This window comes from Suncus etruscus, chromosome 4, assembly GCF_024139225.1.
Source record: "Suncus etruscus isolate mSunEtr1 chromosome 4, mSunEtr1.pri.cur, whole genome shotgun sequence".
Taxonomy (NCBI): domain Eukaryota; kingdom Metazoa; phylum Chordata; class Mammalia; order Eulipotyphla; family Soricidae; genus Suncus; species Suncus etruscus.
Genome location: NC_064851.1, coordinates 30,765,991 through 30,785,322, shown reverse-complemented (window position 1 = coordinate 30,785,322; position 19,332 = coordinate 30,765,991). Strand labels below are relative to the sequence as shown.

Sequence of the window (19,332 nt, the reverse complement as noted above, 5' to 3'; positions counted from 1 at the left end):
AAACATTTTGGGGATGCTTCATTTTAAGGTGGGGTTGTCTCTTCTCATATAATATAGAGGGGTTTTTTTCTATACTTATTGCCCTAAAATTCTATTTGGTTTTTTTATCTCTTTGTCAAAAGCCACAAAGAGCCTCTTGTTAAAGCAGAAGCTACTCAACTGATCAGAAAACTAATCATATTCAAGCACTAACTTGGTGAACAAATCCCCTAATTATAGGCAAGTATCTTTTATTTTTGTTTGTTTAGTTTTGTTTTTGGATCACACCCAGCAGTGCTCAGGGGTTACTCCTAGCTCTGTGCTCAGAAATCATTCCTGGCAGGCTCAGGGGACCATATGGGATGCCAGGAATCTAACCAGGGTTCGTCTGGGGTTGGCCATGTGCAAGGCAAATGCCCTACCACTGTGCTATTGTTCTGGCCCCACAAGTATCTTTTTCTAAAAGTGAAATATAAAAAAGAAATAAAAACTCTTTCTGGAAAGCCATTTATCTTACCTAATGAAATAAATGCACCAGAGTTTTAGTAGCAGCATTATTAAATAGTGCAATTCTTCATAAAGATTTCAAACAATATCTTCAAATGAAAAAGTAATGAGGTTTCCTTACAGCTTTATTTATATATATATAAAAAAAAACCTAGCTTAAAATAGAGTCTTCCAAAATGGTAGAGTGATAACTAACTTGCTTATGTGACCATGGGAATGTATGTGTGTGCATATGAGGCCCACGGCACCTCAACAAAATGCAAAATTGCAAAATACAAATGATAACTAAAACAACACACAATGGAATTATTAGCTTTGAGACTTTGGCATAGGGAGAGCCCCCACACATGGTAATGCTCAGGGATCACTTCTGGCTCTGCACTCAGGCATTACTAGTAACTGGTTCACAGGACCATATGAGGTGCTGGAGACTGAACTTGCCCAACTCGCTGTATCATTCCAGCCCCTAGCTTTGGTACTTTTGGGGAGGGGCACACTGGCCAATGTTCAGCGGTTACTCCTGGCTCTGCACTCAGGAATCACTCCTGGCACACTCAGGGGACCATACAGAATTCAGGAGGATTGAACCTGAGTTGGGTTAGTGGAGGGCAAGCACCCTACCCACTGTACTATCGCTCTGGCCCCAGCTTTGATATTAACAATATTCTTTTATCATCCTGAATTAAGAATAGCCAATTGTGGGCCCGGAGAGATAGCACAGTGGCGTTTGCCTTGCAAGCAGCTAATCCAGGACCAAAGGTGGTTGGTTCGAATCCCGGTGTCCCATATGGTCCCCAATGCCTGCCAGGAGCTATTTCTGAGCAGACAGCCAGGAGTAACCCCTGAGCACTGCCGGGTGTGACCCAAAAACCAAAAAAAAAAAAAGAATAGCCAAGACTATATGTAAGAGGGCTGGAGCAGTGGCACAGCGGTAGGGCATTTGCCTTGCATGTGGCTGACCTAGGATGGACTGCGGTTCAATACCCCCGGCTTCCCATATGGTCCCCCAAGCCAGGAGTGATTTATGAGTGCAGAGCCAGGAGTAACCCCTGAGCATCACTGGGTATAACCCTCCCCTCCCCCCAAAAAAAAGAAAGACTCTATATAAGACTGGAGAGATAGCTCAACAGGTAGCTTTCCAAGCTGGAGGTTTAGGTTCAATTTTCAACACCATATGATCCTTGAAACATAGCCAGGAGCAATCCCCCAAGCATTCAGCTGGAGTATCCCCAAGTCCACCCAGATGTGCCCCTAAAAAAAATAAACAGAACAATAAAAAACAAAACAAAAAAAAAAAGGCAACAAAAAAGAATTTATGTAGTAAAAAAATCAAGAAACTATATACTCAAAATATAGCAAAACTTTGTGTTATTACTATAATCTATACATTATAGAACAGAATATATACACAACACATTTCTCTTATATCACATTTATAATATTTCATAAGTATGGTACAAAAATTTAAACTACAAATAGTTAAAGATCCCCTCCCCACACTTTTCATTTTCCATTAATTAGAACCTAGGCACTTTAATCTACACTTACTTTCTTTTAAAATATATTTTAATCCTTCTGAGCAACTCCTAAAAAGAATACATTTCTTTAGGAGAAAACTATAAATTTAATATTGAGCTAGTCACCCCAAATAAGTAGTATATGATTTAGAAACAAAATTAATATAACTGTGAAAATATCTAACATACTCTGCAGAACCTTACCCATAGGAACTACTTGTCCATATATTTATCATAAAGAATATGAAACAGTTCTATACTGTTAAAAATATTTTGCCCTATTTTTGAGAGAAAAAATATTTCCTTAAACCATCATCACCAAGATTCAAAGTATGAATACTTTAAAAACATGGGCATAATGTAACAAATTTCTGTGTGATAATTTCTTTATGAGAATAACTTTAAGTTAGGTTTGCAAAAATAAGAAATTATTTTACTATAGCAAAACTAATGCTTTTAGAAGTTGAAAGTCTCAAAATGATACAAGAAAAATTCACTTGTCTGTCCTAGTTAATAAATGCTATTTTAAACTATCAATATTCATTCAATAGAAAATGCTCTATTAATTTCTTTTTTAATATTTGGGCCGCACCTGGCTGTACTCAGGACTTACACCTGGCTCTGCATTCTGCTAAGAATGCAGGCTCTGGGAACCTTTGGGGTGCTGAAGATTGAACCTGGGTCAGCCACATGCAAAACAAGCACTTTACCTGCTGTACTATCACTCCAGCTCCTGAGAAAAATGCTCTAATCTATCAAGAATATAAATTTCTTTAGACTATTACAAACTATAATCATAAGTAATGTATTTTAGAAACGATAACAAATCTAATGTAAATTCATTACTTGTAAACTCATTGTCAATTCATTTAAATGTTTCATAATGATACTCAGCCATTACAGTATCTTTGATTCAAATACTTAAATAAATGCACAACTGATAAAGTAAGCTGTACTAAACCCCACTACTGCCTAAACTTGATTAAACAAATGAGCCACTACACTAAAGTACATTTCAAGCAAGGTTATGTTTGTTGACATGAGGAATAGTATATTCTTGCATGTGTGGGCCATGAAGATCATGACTAAAGTGTACATTTTCAAGTTGCGAAGCCATTTTTATAACAGCTTTTGAGAACAATACTGGACATTTCGGACAGTTTCAAGACAACAACTCAATGAACTCAAGTTTTGAATTCAATGCAGGAAATATTTCTACAAAATACACTTGGATGACTTAAAATTATTTCTTAAAGATTGTAAAAAGCCACTTTGGATGCACTACACAGGAATCCATTGACAAGACTTCTGTGTAAATGCAGTACATTCACACTATTCTTTACTAGATATTTTTCCTTCCCTGAGTCCATATTCACGGATTCTGTTGATTTTGTAATATATGTACAAAATCAATAGTTCTCTTATAATACTCCAGAGAAGACCCAACTTCTATAAATCCAATACTACTTATTGTACTTTGGCTTCCACCAGGCTGCTGGACATGACATGACCTTGACTACTTATACAACTACTTGTATGCCGCAGTGAATCAGCTCCAAAATAGGCCACTAAAAGCTCTGTGCGACGATTGAGTAACTGTAGGAGGTCCTCAGCCAAAGTCTCTATACTGGAATAGCGTACCTTCTCGAAGTCAAAAATGTCTTTGAGGAAGAAAACAACTTGATTCTAGAAAGTAAACACAAGAAAAATGGGCATTTAGTAGACCAACATTATAGTTAAGTCTAAAGAGTTATTATGCATCAAAAGCACTGAATTAAGAGTGAGGAAGACAGAGTTTCAAATTTTGTTGCAAAGCAACTCTAAAAAAGAATTATGCCTTTTATGTGTCTCATTTTCTTTCTTCTGTAAAATAATGAATAATACTCTTGAACTATAAGGCCAATTGATGATGAAACATTAATAACGATGAACATTGGGAAATGCCTGTAAACCCCAAAGCAATGCTGAAGTGTAAGGGACTATTACTAGTCCTATCCTAGTAACATTTTTTTATATTATTTCTAAGTATTGGCATTAGTTTAAGACAGAAGAATAAGCTCCTTATAATAACAGTGACTTAAGAGTGTTAAATGTGGATCCAGAGCAATAGTATGACAGATAGGGCCTTTGCTTTGCACACAGCTGACCTGGGTTTGATCTCTAGTCTCTTGTATGGTGCCCCAAGTCTGCCAGGAGTGATTCCTGAGCTCACAGCTAGGAGTAACTCTTGAGCACTGTTGGGTGTGTCCTCCAAACCAACAAAATAAATAAATATATACATCTATATTAGACACATGTGTGTTGCTAACCCACTTCTCATACTTGGCCCACATCTCCCTAACTGAGATTTTCTTCCTTTCCTACATTTATGCTAAGCCTGCTCTCTATTTTGAACACGTTACTTTCTCCCCTTCCTCAGAAAACCAAATAATTTTTATAATTTATAAATTATAATATATAAATTTATAATTTATAAAAAGTTTGGACATTTTTATAAATAAAATGAAAAAATACATGGGAATTAATATCGAGACAACAGAGATGAAAGTCAGAAGGACTGGTCCATGGTAGGAAGCTTGCCCCAAACAGCCAGGGAGTGCAGTTAAGGTAGAGAAGGGACCTCTATGACAACGATAGTTAGAAGTGATCACTCTGGACAAGAACTACGTGCTGAAAGGAGGTAAAGTGATATGTATGATACTCCTTTAGTAACATTTTTTCAAACCAGTGTCTAAAAGGGGGGATAAAGGGAAGAGAAAGATAAAGAAAGAGAAGAAAAATGTCTGACACAGAGGCAAGCAGAGGAGAAGGCAAGGGGGCAAGTGGGAGGGAGGTAAACTGGGGCCATTGATGGCAGAAAATGTGCTCTGTTGAAGAGTGTCATAATAACATGTATACAATACTGAGGTCACTGAAACAGTGAATGGCATATAATTTAATTCCCAAATAAAGCAGCAAATTCATATAAATCTGCTCCATAGGCATTTTAACACTTGATTCAGGTAACTTATAATTTCATCTTTAAGAAATATTCCTTTTTGTTTGTTTGTTTGTTTTTGGGTCGCACCCAGCAGCGCTCAAGGGTTACTCCTGGCTCTACGCTCAGAAATCGCTCCTGGCAGGCGTGGGTGACCATATGGGATCCTGAGATTCGAACCACTATCCTTCTGCATGCAAGGCAAACACCTTACCTCCATGCTATTTCTCCAGTCCCCAAGAAATATTCTTTTATCAAAAAAAATATTATTCACTTTTCACTTTAGAAAGCAAAGTTGGGGGGGGGGGCTGGGTGGTGGCGCTAGAGGTAAGGTGCCTGCCTTGCCTGCGCTAGCCTTGGACAGAATGCGATTCGATCCCCCGGCATCCCATATGTCCCCCAAGCCAGGAGCGACTTCTGGCGCATAGCCAGGAGTAACCCCTGAGCATCACTGGGTGTGGCCCAAAAACCAAAAAAAGAAAAGAAAGAAAGCAAAGTTGAATGATTTGACATACCTTAAAGAAGCAACATAAATCATAAAGAGAATTTCTTGGACCCAAAAAGCCCCAGGCCAGAATAGGGCTGATGTGCTCACAAATGGCATAAAAATGGGCAAAAAATCCATCTGGAATCTGTTTGGAAAGAAAGAAAAAAAGTTATTTTTATATTCTTGTTTAGCATCTGACATTACTATCCATCAAACAATCAGTTCTTTTTGAAGACAGACCAAAAGGGCCAATGATGAGCAGCCTAAAGAAAGTTCATAAACTTGGGGCCAGAGCAATGGTACAGCGGGTAGGGCATTGCCTTACAGTCAACCCAGGTTTGATAACCAGCATCCCATGTAGTTAGTCTTTATCAAGCACCACCAGGAGTGATCCCTGAGTACAGAGCCAGGTGTAACTCCTGAGTATGGCAAGTGTGGCATCCTCAATCCCCCTAAAATAAGTTCATAAACTTACAAGGAACTTGTAGACTCACAAAATTGACTTGTGTACATTTCATATCCTAGCCAATAGTCTGAAATGTGATGAGAAACTTCTGTTTCTTAAAGGCATTTCACCTCATTAAAAAAAGTTCCAGCAGTGTCGTAACCAAGAGTAGCAAGAATGTCATGGTACTCCTTAACAGTGTACTTTACAAAGAATCAAGGAGACTACCACTATTTTCGCTATTAAAAAGATTTATTCAATCACCTAATTATTAAAAGATTAAAATGGTTTTTAAATGACTGGAAACAAAAAGATGCTTACTAGAATTCTTTCAAAGAAACAATATTGATGAATCATTTTGTCTCTTATGAAATACCAGTATAGGGGCTGAAGAGATAATGCAGCAGGAAGAGATAACGCAGCACTTTCTTATCTTGAAAGTACCCAATCTGGGTTCAATTCCCAGGACCCCATATAGTCCACTGAGCCCTGCCAGGAGTGATCCGTAAGCACAGAGACACAAATAAAAACTGAGCATGGCCAGCTGTGGCCCAAACAAAACAAAACAGAAATGTTAATATAAGCAGGTATTACTTAGGAACTTTGCTCTTTAAATATGTTAACATTAGTAATGCTGCATTTTCCTTGTTAAATAATACTATGTCAGGGAGATAGCACAGATAATATAGGGGTTAGAGCACTGGCAAGATACTGGACCAAGGCACCACAAGGCCTGTTGAGCAGTGCCAGATATAGCCTGGGAGGTCCCTGAATGTCACTTAAAGCCCCAGAGACTTCAGCCTTTAATCCTAACACAACTGGGCTCAGAAACACTGTATCCTCATGCTCTACAAACCGTCCAACCAACCATTGCCAGAAGTGACCTCTGGGCATTCTCAACACTGCTTTGGAGATCTTTTAAAACAAAAAATAGAGACAAGATTTCTAATTTAGGGGCCGGAGAGATAGCATGGAGGTAAGGCGTTTGCCTTTCATGCAGGAGGTCATCGGTTCGAATCCCGGCGCCCCATATGGTCCCCTGTGCCTGCCAGGAGCAATTTCTGAGCCTGGAGCCAGGAATAACCCCTGAGCACTGCCAGGTGTGACCCAAAAACCAAAAAAAAAAAAAAAAAAAAAAAAAAAAGATTTCTAATTTAGCATTAATGGCAGACAGGTAAGCTCCTAAACTAGAAAGGAAAGGATTATTTTCTATTTTTTTTTTTTTTTTTTGGTTTTTGGGCCACACCCGGTAATGCTCAGGGGTTACTCCTGGCTATGTGCTCAGAAGTTGCTCCTGGCTTGGGGGACCATATGGGACACCGGGGGATCGAACCGCGGTCCATCCAAGGCTAGCACAGGCAAGGCAGGCACCTTACCTTTAGCGCCACCGCCCGGCCCCGATTATTTTCTATTTTATAGACCTAAGATGTCTTCTAAATCTCAACTTAAAAAATACAGGATATGGGGCCAGAGAGAGCACATCAGGTAGGGCATTTGAATGCAGTTGACCTGGATATGATCCCTGGCACCCCATTAGGTTCCGTGAGCCCACTAGGAGTGATCCCTGAGCAGAGATCCAGGAGTAAGCTCTGAGCACAGCTGGGTATGACTCAAAACCTAAGTAAGTAAATAAATGAAACAACAATAGGTATTTAGAATCAATTTAAACAAGAATTATTTTTTTAATTATAAAAATATATAATCTTCAAAATTATTTTTAACAAGCACTAGCTAAGAAACTGAAGATCTAAGGCAGTGGAAGAACATTCCATGCTCATGGATTGAAAGAATCAATATTAGCAAAATGGCCATCTTACCTCCCAAACTACTGTATAGATTCAATGAAATCCCTATCCAAATTCAGACAACATTCTTTTTTTTCCCCCAAATATTTACAGATTTTGTAGGGGGATTCCAACCTGGAATTCCACCCTCTTAAATAAAAAAGTGGATAGAAAAGAAGGGATTTAGAAACCTTTGTACAGTATCTACATCTTGGGCCCCCAGAGTAGGTAGAGGGCGATTGCTGCCACCAGAATGCCCACATTCACCATGAACACAGTGGGGATGAGATGTTCTGGGAGGAACTAGGAAGCCCCCAGGTCAGGGGTAAGATGGCAGCAGGGATTCTGGGTGTTATTCTGTTGGGAAGCCAAAGCTTCAGTTCAGGAAGCGCCGACAGTGCTTGGCACCATAGTCACAGGGCAGCTTGCTGCTGGCATCTTCGATGGGGAATTTGTAGTAATAAGTGAGCTCTTCACCATGCAGGATAAGACGCAGGGCGAAGATGACAATGTGCTTCTGGCCCTCCACATGGATGATGTGTGAAAAGCAGTTGGGCTCACATAAGTGGCTGATAAAGCAGGCAGCATTGCCCTGCATTGTAGCATCCACCACATCAAAGTCAGACAACATTCTTTAAGGATTTAGATTAGAACAATCAATTATAAAGTTTTGTGGAACCACAAAAGACTGAGGGTAGCCAAATCCATAATGAAAAACAAGAAACTGGGAGGCATCTTATTACCTAACTTGAAGCTCTACTACAAAATCATATTGATTGAAACACCATGGTCTTAGAACAAAGACAGACTTCAGATCAGTGGGTCAGAAAATAATTTATCCAGTGACAAATCCCCATGTATATGGTCAATCAATCTTTGACAAATGAGCCAAGAACTTGAAATGAAATAAATACAGTCTCTTCAACAAATGGTGCTGGAACAACAGCTATCCTCCATATGTAAGAAATTAAAGATTGATCCATATCTCACTTGATGTTAGCCAAAAGGCCAAGAAACGATAAGATTAATCCATATCTCTGGGGCCGGAGAGATAGCATGGAGGTAAGGCGTTTGCCTTTCATGCAGGAGGTCATCGGTTCGAATCCCGGCGCCCCATATGGTCCCCTGTGCCTGCCAGGAGCAATTTCTGAGCCTGGAGCCAGGAATAACCCCTGAGCACTGCCAGGTGTGACCCAAAAAACCAAAAAAAAAAAAAAAAAAAAAAAAAAGATTAATCCATATCTCACACTTACACAAAGTAAATTCAAAGTGGATAAAAACCTTGAGATTAGACCGGGACCCATAAAGTTCACTGAGAAAAACAGACAGAACACTCCAAGATTTAGACCTCAAAAAAGTCTTCAATAATACAATGCCAATATCAAATCTGAATAAATGGGACTACATCAAACTAAAAGGTTTCTGTATGACAAAAGAAACACAGGCTAAAATTAGAAGATAGTTAACTGAATGGGAGAAAACTTTTGCACTCAAAACATTAGATAAAGGTTTAATAATAATTTAGGACAGTGGTCGGCAACCTTTTTTTCAACTGAGCCAAATCTCACCAAAATCACAATTGAAATTTATTTTGAGAGCCACATTTTTAAAACCAAAAATACATAGGATGGTACACTGTTTTTAGTTTCAATAAGTTTTTATTGAAAATATTCTGCATGCAAGTTTCCACACAAATCCACGGGTTGCCGACCACTGATCTAGGATATACAAAGTACTCACAAAGGTTAACTTCACAAAACATAAAAACCCCATCAAAAAATGGGCAGAAGAAATGAACCTACACTTCTCTGAGGATGACTAACAGATGGCCAACAGGCAAATGAAAAATGCTCAACATCACTTTTCATTAGGTTTTGTCCTACATTACTGTATTACCTCAGCAGCAGCCCAGCACTAGCCATAAAAGGGGTCCTGCTCTTTAAGACCTTAATCAACTGTCATTGGCTGGCTGAAGCTATAAACCCTGGCCCCCATTAAGACTGGGTTGGGGGGCTGTGAGTTGGCACTTTGAAGAGGCAATTGGAGTAGTGAACTGTTTCTGCTACTGGCTACAGCTTTTCTCCCTGATTTCAACAGACTATTGGCTGTATCTTTTTGAACTGCTTATCCTTTACTTTGTGTACCTATTCCTTTTACCTAGCCTTCAATGTGACCTTGCCCTGGTCTCATACACAGCTCTCTCTCCTTCTCCTGGCCTAGGGGTTAGTCATAAAGCCCCTGAGTTCTCTATTTAAAACATGCTTGAAGTATCTTGCCAGAGTCCTGCCTGGTTTTCCTCTGACAAACCGAATGCGCCTATAAACTCTGACAATTAGGGAAATCCAAATCAAGATAACAATGAGATATCATCTTACACCAGTGAGAATGGCACATATCAAAAATACTGGGAACAATCTCTGTTGGTGGGGATGTGGTAAGAAAGGAACGCTCCTCCACTCCTGGTGGGAATGCTGCCTGGTCCAATTCCTATGGAAAACAGTATGGAGGGTTCTCAGTAAACTAAAATTGAGCTACTATATGACCCAATAATCCCTCTTTTGGTTATCTATCCCCAAGACAGAAAAAGATTCATCCAAAAAGAGAATGCGCATTGCTATTCATTGTAGCACTCCGTATAATAGCTAAGAGATAGAACCAACCTAGATGTCCAACAATGGAAGAGTGGATCATGAAGATATGGTACATATATTCAATGAAATACTACATAGCTGTAAGAAATGATGCAGTCATGCAATTAGCTGCAACATAGATGGAACTTGAAGATATATTAAATAAAGTAAGCCAAAGAAGAATAAATATAGAATGATATCACATATATGGTATTTAGAATAACTGCATAAAAGAAGTGCAATGTTCTAAATGGGAGCTGTCTCAAATACCCTTGGCCTCAGAGTATCAAAGAGAAGAAAGAAACTGAGTAAAGGAGAAGAAACGCAAATATGAACAGATGGGGGCCAAGGGCCAAGCAGTCTCAGATGGAGATCAAAAAGGACAGAACTAAATATCCAAGCCAAAGTCAACAACTATGGAATCAAGATATCCAAAATGGAATTATCTAAACTTTAAATTTTCCTGTTATACTGGCAGGCTGAGGGGGCAAAGGGTGGTGGTTGGGATACATTCTGGGGACATGGTGGTGGGAGGTCAACACTGATGGTGGGATTTGGCACTGATTTACTGTCTAAAACCCAACTATGAAGGACTTTGTTAATCACAGTGGTTTCAATAAAGCAGAAAATTAAAAATAAAAAGCACTGAGCCCGGAGAGATGGCACAGCAGCATTTGCCTTGCAAGCAGCTGATCCAGGACCAAAGGTGGTTGGTTCGAATCCCGGTGTCCCATATGGTCCCCCGTGCCTGCCAGGAGCTATTTCTGAGCAGACAGCCAGGTGTAACCCCTGAGCACCACCGGATGTGACCCAAAAAACCAAAAAAATAAATAAATAAATAAATAAATAAAAATAAAAATAAAATAAAAAGCACTTTCTAAAGAAGCTTCAAGGACTATGCTGGCAGGAACTGAGCAGCAGTAAAGTGGGTAGAGTGCTTGCCTTGCATGAGGTTGACCTGGGTCTGATCTCCAGCATCCCATAAAGTCTCAAGACCTTTAAGAATAATTCCTGAGTACAGAGCCAGGAATAATCTCCAAGCCCCATTGGGTGTGGCTCCCAATCCCTTCACTTCACCCTAAAAAGGAGTTTGCTCTGGAAACACTGTACTTGGCAATACTATCTCAAACTTATGACTCAAATTGTAAAATAAGTAAATTCTAAAATATAATCTGTAGGTCATTAGGAAAATAATATAATATAAAATATAAGCAACATTTGCATCAGACAGAGTGCCAAACACTACATTTAATTCCCAAAAAAAAAAAAAACCCAGGAGGGTTTTTTTCAGAAATGAAGCAATTAAGGCAGAATGCATAAAGCAACTTGCTGAAATACTGGCTAGTCACTGACTTTGAAACCAGGCCAGTGGATGAGATGTTCTAGAGGCATGGAGCATGGAAAGAGACTTTAAAGGCCAAGAGACTTTTGGGGGTGGGGAAATTGGTTGAATAAAGTGGTTATAGAATCAAATCATTTCTCAATTAGAATATAGTAGAATCTATGTATGAAACACTTTCCCACTTAACAGAAATCCCATATATACCTCAATACTTGCAATATAGAACTAATAAAAATGTTAAAGAGAAAGGAGGAACTTGTTTTTTAAAAAAAGAAACCAACCCAGTTCCAGTAAGTCATTCTCCAAGTTGGAGGACAGTTCCTAACAGCTGCCATATCTACCCAACTCCCTCCGACTTGAGAACTGACTCAGATGCTTCTTTCACAGACACTTCAAATTACTTCACAAAATTCATGTCACAATGAACTTTACCTTCATCTGCTGCTTTTTCTGTTTCAGCACTGACCAACAACTTGAAGCCACAGCCTAAATATATGCAAAGGAGACAGAGCAAAATTTAAATTTATAACTACATAATACTTTTCTATTTAGGCTACAGATACATTTTCAGAAACTCAAAGTGCACATGCCTAAAATATTCAAAACAGTTACTAATAACTAGGCAACGTACTTGATTTTTATAAGCTTTAAAATGAAAACAAACTCACACAAAAAAGTTTAACTCTGATATCAAGAAACTTGGTACTTGTACTCAAGATTTCTCAAATTCTGTTCATATAAGAAAAGTAAAACTGTGTATATATGGGCTCGGAGAGATAGCACAGTGGCATTTGCCTTGCAAGCAGCCGATCCAGGACCAAAGGTGGTTGGTTCAAATCCCGGTGTCCCATATGGTCCCCCGTGCCTGCCAGGAGCTATTTCTGAGCAGACAGCCAGGAGTAACCCCTGAGCACCGCCGGGTGTGACCCAAAAAAAACCAAAAAACAAACAAACAAACAAAAAAAAAACAAAAAAACTGTGTATATACATAACACGTAGAATATTATTGTGTAATAATGTAGAAACAGTAATTCATATTTTTCTTTAAGACCAGTACTGCTGGGAACAGTTATAGGAAGAGCTAAGAGATTTTGAAATTATTGTTTCTCAGTACTTAGGGTCAAATCCTCAGCCTCAGACATGGAAGAAAACTGTTCTATAGCTGAGCTACATCCCGTTAGAAAAAATACTTTTATTTAAGTAAAAAAATAAGAAATACATAACAAAAGGGATTAAAAACATGTTAATGGATCAGAATGAAATCTGCCTTTACTCTGGTACTATTCAACTCTGATCAAGGTCTCTACCACATCACCTACAGAAATAGATAACATGTATCTCTTTAGGTTAAAACATATTTAAAGGGAAAAGCAAATTTATTAAAAATGCTTTAAAATTTAGAATTTCAAATAAAATTATGAAATAGTTAAGTGGAACATTTTTTAAAAAGATGTTCAAACTTCTTCATCATCAATATCTATCCCACCATATACTTGATTAAAATAGACAGAAAGGGCCAGAACCATAGCACAGTAGTAGGGTATTTGCCTTGCACATAGCTGGCCCTGCACTGACCTGTTCGATACCCGGCATCCCATATGGTCCCCCAAGCCTGCCAGGAGAAATTTCTGAGCACAGCGCTAGGAGTAACCACTGAGCACCACCGGATGTGGTTCAAGACCCCCCCCCCCAAAAATGGAACAGAAGACATCAAGTCAAGATTTAAAAACGAGGGCCCGGAGAGATAGCACAGCGGCGTTTGCCTTGCAAGCAGCCGATTCAGGACCAAAGGTGGTTGGTTCGAATCCCGGTGTCCCATATGGTCCCCCGTGCCTGCCAGGAGCTATTTCTGAGCAGACAGCCAGGAGTAACCCCTGAGCACCGCCGGGTGTGGCACAAAAAAAACCAAAAACAAAAACAAAAACAAAAAAAAAACAAAAAAAAACAAAAAAAAAGATTTAAAAACGAAATACAGAAACAACGCAAAACACAGAATATACGAACCTGTTATTATCACAGGCCTAATTTGGGGTTATATTTGGGAATATAAATCTCCAATTTTTTCTCTTTAAAAAAAGTTCCATTTTTAGTGCAACTATTATGTCTTTTTAGTGTAATCTACTATGATTTGTTCATAAAACCAAGTCAATTCAGACTGTTTTTTATTTAGATCGAACTAGTCAGAAATTAGAGTTGTTCCTGAAATCTGAAGAAATTCTGAGTCTTTTTTTTTTTTTTTTTTGGTTTTTGGGCCACACCCGGCGGTGCTCAGGGGTTACTCCTGGCTGTCTGCTCAGAAATAGCTCCTGGCAGGCACGGGGGACCATATGGGACACCAGGATTCGAACCAGCCACCTTTGGTCCTGAATCGGCTGCTTGCAAGGCAAACACCGCTGTGCCATCTCTCCGGGCCCAGAAATTCTGAGTCTTTCAGGTGAGGCAGTATTGACTATGAAAAAAAAAAAATTCTAAAGGGGACTTTGAACTGTTTCACATTTGATGCTGTTTCACAGGCCTCTGATTCCAATGACAATAAACGCAGTTTCCACATTAGTTATTTTATATGTAAATCTTTATCATTTTTCCAGGTCCAACCATTTTTTCATCTATTTTAAGCTAAACTACTACTTACAGTTTCTTTGAAAGAGGAGTTTAGCCAGCGGTTATTTACAATGTTTTGTATAGATGAGGGTGGGTTTTCTAAATCTTCAAAGGAATCCATTAATATAAAATCCAGAACAACATCATAAAAGTTTAGATTTTTCACCTGAATAATGAGTTAAAAACACATTATTATTATTACACAGAGATTAAATGAAGCATGAGTTAGAGTCTCATACTTTTATTTTTGGGGTTTTGGTTTTTGGGTACTCCAGCAAGGTACTGGTAAAGAGGTCAATTCCTGAGGTGCCCTGGGGAAACATGGAGTCTCAAGGACTGAGTCAAGGACTTTTACATGCAAACCAAGGGTTTTTTGTGGTTTTTGGGTCACACCCAGTAGCACTCAGGGGTTACTCCTGGCTCCATGCTCAGAAATCGCTCCTGGCAGGCTCAGAGGACCATATGGGATGCCGGGGTTTGAACCACCGACCTTCTGCATGCAAGGCAAATGCCTTACCTCCATACTATCTCTCCGGCCCCACAAGCCAAGTGTTTTAAACCTCAAAGCTATCTCTGGCCTCCTCCCCAACTTACACTTTAAAAGCCTTCTGACAATATGTTTTGCTTATTCTTTTATTTAGTCACCATGAAATTAAAAAGTTATTTATGACTGTGTTTCTTTTTTTTTTTTTTTTTTTTGTGGTTTTTGGGTCACACCCGGCAGTGCTCAGGGGTTACTCCTGGCTCCATGCTCAGAAATTGCTCCTGGCAGGCACAGGGGACCATATGGGGCGCTGGGATTCGAACCGATGACCTCTTGCATGAAAGGCAAACGCTTTACCTCCATGCTATCTCTCCAGCCCCTATGACTGTGTTTCAAGCATATATATCTGAACATTGATCCCTCCACCAGTGTCCACTTCTGTCCACCAATGCAACCCCAAACCCATCTGCTTCCCACCCACTAGTCTGCTTTTAGGAGTGCACTTTAAAAAAAAAATGTTTGGGGCTGGAACAATAGCACAGCAAGTAGGCCATTTGCCTTGTACATGGCTGATCCAGGTTCGATTCTCTGCATCCCAAATGGTCCCAAGCCTGCCAGGAGCGGTTTCTGATTAACTCTGAGCACTGCTGGGTATGGCTCCCCACTCTCCAAAAAAAAAAAAAAAGATTTTGCACTACTGTTAATAGTACTGTTGTTGATAGGATTTCATATATATAACACTTTACTACCTTTCAGCACCATCTCCTTTTCTAGGTTGAACCCTTCCCTTCACCACAGACATTGCCCCTCAGATATCAGGGTGTTGTTTGCTTCATAGACTCTTTGGGAGTGTTCTGTATCTTTAGTTTTCTGGAAAAACCTGAAAATGATTGGCAGTAGGTTTTTTTTTAAGGTCTGAATAAAAAATTTGTTTGATCGAACTTACTAGGGAAGCCATCTGGGCCTAGGCTTTTGATTTAGGGGAGACTTTTAACTACCATTTCAATTTCTTTGAAAGTGCTAAGTCTATTCAGGTGTTCCATATCTTCTTGGTTCAGCCTTGGGAGGTTATAGGAATCCAAAAATGTATCTATTTCTTTTAGGTTCTCTCGTTTTGTATTGTATTGTAAAAGAAGTAAGAGATTCTAAAAGTAGTCTCTGATGATCCTTTGAATTTCTGTCGCATCTGTTGTGATGTCCCCACTTTCATTTCTGATTCATTTTATTAGGTTTCTCTCTCTCTGAGTATTGCTAGTGGCTTGTTGATCTTTTTTTTTTCCCCCAAAGAATCAACTCTTGCTTCCAATGATCTTTTGGATTCTTTTTTTGGATTCCAGTTCATTAATTTTTTTTTTCTTTTAAAATTAATCACACCCGGTGGTGCTCAGGAGCTACTCCTGGCTCTGTACTCAAAAATCGCTCCCAGCAGGTTTGGTGGACCATAAGGGATGCCAGGGATTGGGTCTGTCCCAGGTCGGCTGCATGCAAGGCAAACACCCCGCCATCACGCCATCACTCCAGCCTCCAGTTCATTAATTTCTGCTGTTTTATTATATGTCCTTTTTCCACCTGCTTAGGGATCTTTTTGTTGGTAATTTTCTAGTTTTTTTAAGTTGTGCAATCAAGTTATTTATGTGGGCCATTTCTTACTTCCTGGTGAGTGCTTGCAAAATATGAACTTTCCTTTTCTTTTTTTCTTTCTTTCTTTTTTTTTTTTGGTTTTTGGGTCACACCCGGCAGCACTCAGGGGTTACTCCTGGCTCTACGCTCAGAAATCGCTCCCAGCAGGCTCGGGGAACCATATGGGATGCCAAGATTCGAACCACCGTCCTTCTGCATGCAAGGCAAATGCCCTACCTCCATGCTATCTCTCTGACCCTGAACTCTCCTTTTTAAAACTGATTTTGCTGTGTTCTACAGGTTCATAGAGATGATTCCCTCTTATTTGTTTCCAAGAATCTTTTTTTTTTTTTTTTGGTTTTTGGGCCACACCCGGTAACGCTCAGGGGTTACTCCTGGCTATGCGCTCAGAAGTCGCTCCTGGCTTGGGGGACCATATGGGACACCGGGGGATCGAACCGCGGTCTGTTCAAGGCTAGCGCAGGCAAGGCAGGCACCTTACCTTTAGCGCCACCGCCCGGCCCCTTCCAAGAATCTTTTAATTTCCTCTTTGATTTCCACTTTGACCCACTGGTTGTTCAGTAACAAGCTATTTAATTTCAGATGTTTGAACTATTTCTCTATTTTTGTTTGTGATTAATTTTTATTTTCAGTTATCATGATCTGAGAAGATAGTTGGTATGATTTCTATCCTCTTGACTTTACAAAAGTATTTTATCCATTTTTATAATTTATTTGGTTTTGTTTTGGGGCCACACCTTGTAATAAACAGGAGTTACTCCTGGTTCTGTGCTCAGGAATCACTCCTGACAGGGTTTGGGGACCATATGGGATGCCAGGGATTGAATCCTGGTATGCAAGGTAAGCATCTTTATTTTTTGTACTCTCCAGACCGGCAACAAAGTATTTTAGATTCATCATATATTTTCTAGTTTAATGCTCAAGTCAACCATTTTCCCCAAAAGTTCTAGTGCTTTTTACTAGAAACCAAGTAATTTGAGTGCAAGAGAATTTCTTGTAAGGTGTTGCTATTCCCAGGCCCTTACAATGAACAGAGCTAGGAAGAATATGTATGTTTCCATATATGCAAATTTTAGGGGGATTTCTAGTCTCCTCAATTCAGGAGCCCTGGGGATCCCACTAGTACTTCTCAACGAACCACACCTATGGCTCATGCAAGAGCCCCATAGATATGAAACTACTCAGGCCTGGAAGTGCTGAGGAATACTCAGGCCATGCCTGTAGAGTTGGGGATTCCAGCACTGCACTCAGAGATGCTTTGAGGATCATATCTTCTATGGAATCAAAACCAAACTGGGCTCATGGTAGGCATACACTCTAGCTGCTATACCATCTTCAGGTAACCTTTAACCTATTTTTCTGTATCTGTAATATATACTATAAACTGTGAAATCACAATGACAGCAACAATTCTGATCCAAGTTTTTTTTTTAGTACAATATCAATACATTTAATTAATTTGATTCTGTGTATATAACTTAGTTAATATGCTTATCTTACTGAGCTACCCACTTTCCCTCTGGAACAAACTGTCCTTACGCAGGCCACCTCTACCTCCTTGCCAAAGTCTGTTCACTGACTTTCAGAAAGAAGTAAATTAGGAAAGAAGGAAATAATGGAAGAACTTTTTAAAAAATTACTTTTGGGACTGGAGCAATAGCACAATGGTAGGGTACATGCTTTGCTTGCAGCTGACCTGGGACAACCCAGGTTCAATCCTGGGCATCCCAAGCCAGCCAAGAGCGATTTCTGAGCACAGAGCTAGAGCTAGGAGTAACCCCTGAGCATCACAGGGTGTGGCCCAAAAACAAACAAAAAAAAAACCAACCCCACTTATATCTATTCCCCAATGTATAAACATGACAATTGCTATTGTTTATGGCACTAGGTAACACAACTGGTTTTACTGTCATTTAACAAGAATCAGGAAAAAGTGATCGCAAATGATATAAACATTATATGTAACTAAAGAAGGGGAATACATTATTTAAAAATGAACTTACTTTAAAACGGACAGAACTAAATATCCAAGCCAGAGTCAATAAGAATGAAATCATAAAACCTAAACTTTTGGCAACCAAACTTTAAAAGGTGCCTGTTATGATGGCAGGATGGGGCGGGTGGTGGTGGGATAGAATGGACTCTGGAAACAATGGTGGGGGAAGATTGACACTAGAGGTGGGATTGGTCCTGAAACATTGTATGTCTAAAACCCAACTATGAATGACCTTTGAAACCACAATAGTTTAAACCAGAAATGAAAAAAAAGAACTTACTCCTCTAGCAGCAAGTTCCATTTCAGTATTATCCCAGTGATCAGTTTGCTCTAAAAAATAGATCATCTCATCAAAAACATCTTCAAACTTCTTTGGATTCTGCAGAAGAAAACACACTTACTTCTATTCTCAATTTTAAAACAAAGAAAGGACTTTTCAACGAAGTCCTCAGATCATTATTCTATTATGTAACTACATGGAAACAGATATTTGAGGTATGTTGCATTCATCTGGGTTACTATTTTGTTCTTTCCCCATGCACTGAGTGCAATTTTGATGCATTGCAAATAAAGTGCCCCAAGTGAGCCTCAACACCCAAGTGGGAGAGTCCTAAAATCAAAATGCATATGAGCACCACAACAGAGAACAACTCCCAAGAAGCATATGGAGAAGCACTTCAACTGACTATGTGAGCCCCAGTGAGCACTATCATCAGCATTTGCAACCTCTGATCATGGCAATAATAACAACAATAAAAAGGAGTGCTGAGAAAGAGGTGGGGAGGGAGAAATGTAAATTAGGGACCAGGATGTGGTTGAGATAATAAGGCTTGTGACTTGCCTTCCATACCCTTCCCCCTATAATAATAGGAATAACAGTAAATGCTAAGAAATATCAAAAGCAAACGGCTTATTACTCAAATATGTATAATTATTTAGATC

General features: G+C 39.3%; 1 protein-coding gene across 1 annotated transcript in view; it reads right to left on the bottom strand.

Moving 5' to 3' along the window:
* Positions 1–2,726: 2,726 nt before the first annotated feature.
* Positions 2,727–19,332, bottom strand: part of MIGA1 (mitoguardin 1) — a 76,713-nt gene continuing 60,107 nt past the window's right edge. Inside the window, 5 exon segments of the mRNA XM_049771482.1 lie at positions 2,727–3,689; positions 5,496–5,612; positions 12,101–12,154; positions 14,301–14,435; positions 18,671–18,769. Of these exon segments, the coding sequence (XP_049627439.1) occupies positions 3,471–3,689; positions 5,496–5,612; positions 12,101–12,154; positions 14,301–14,435; positions 18,671–18,769 (624 nt within the window). The 3' untranslated portion in view covers positions 2,727–3,470.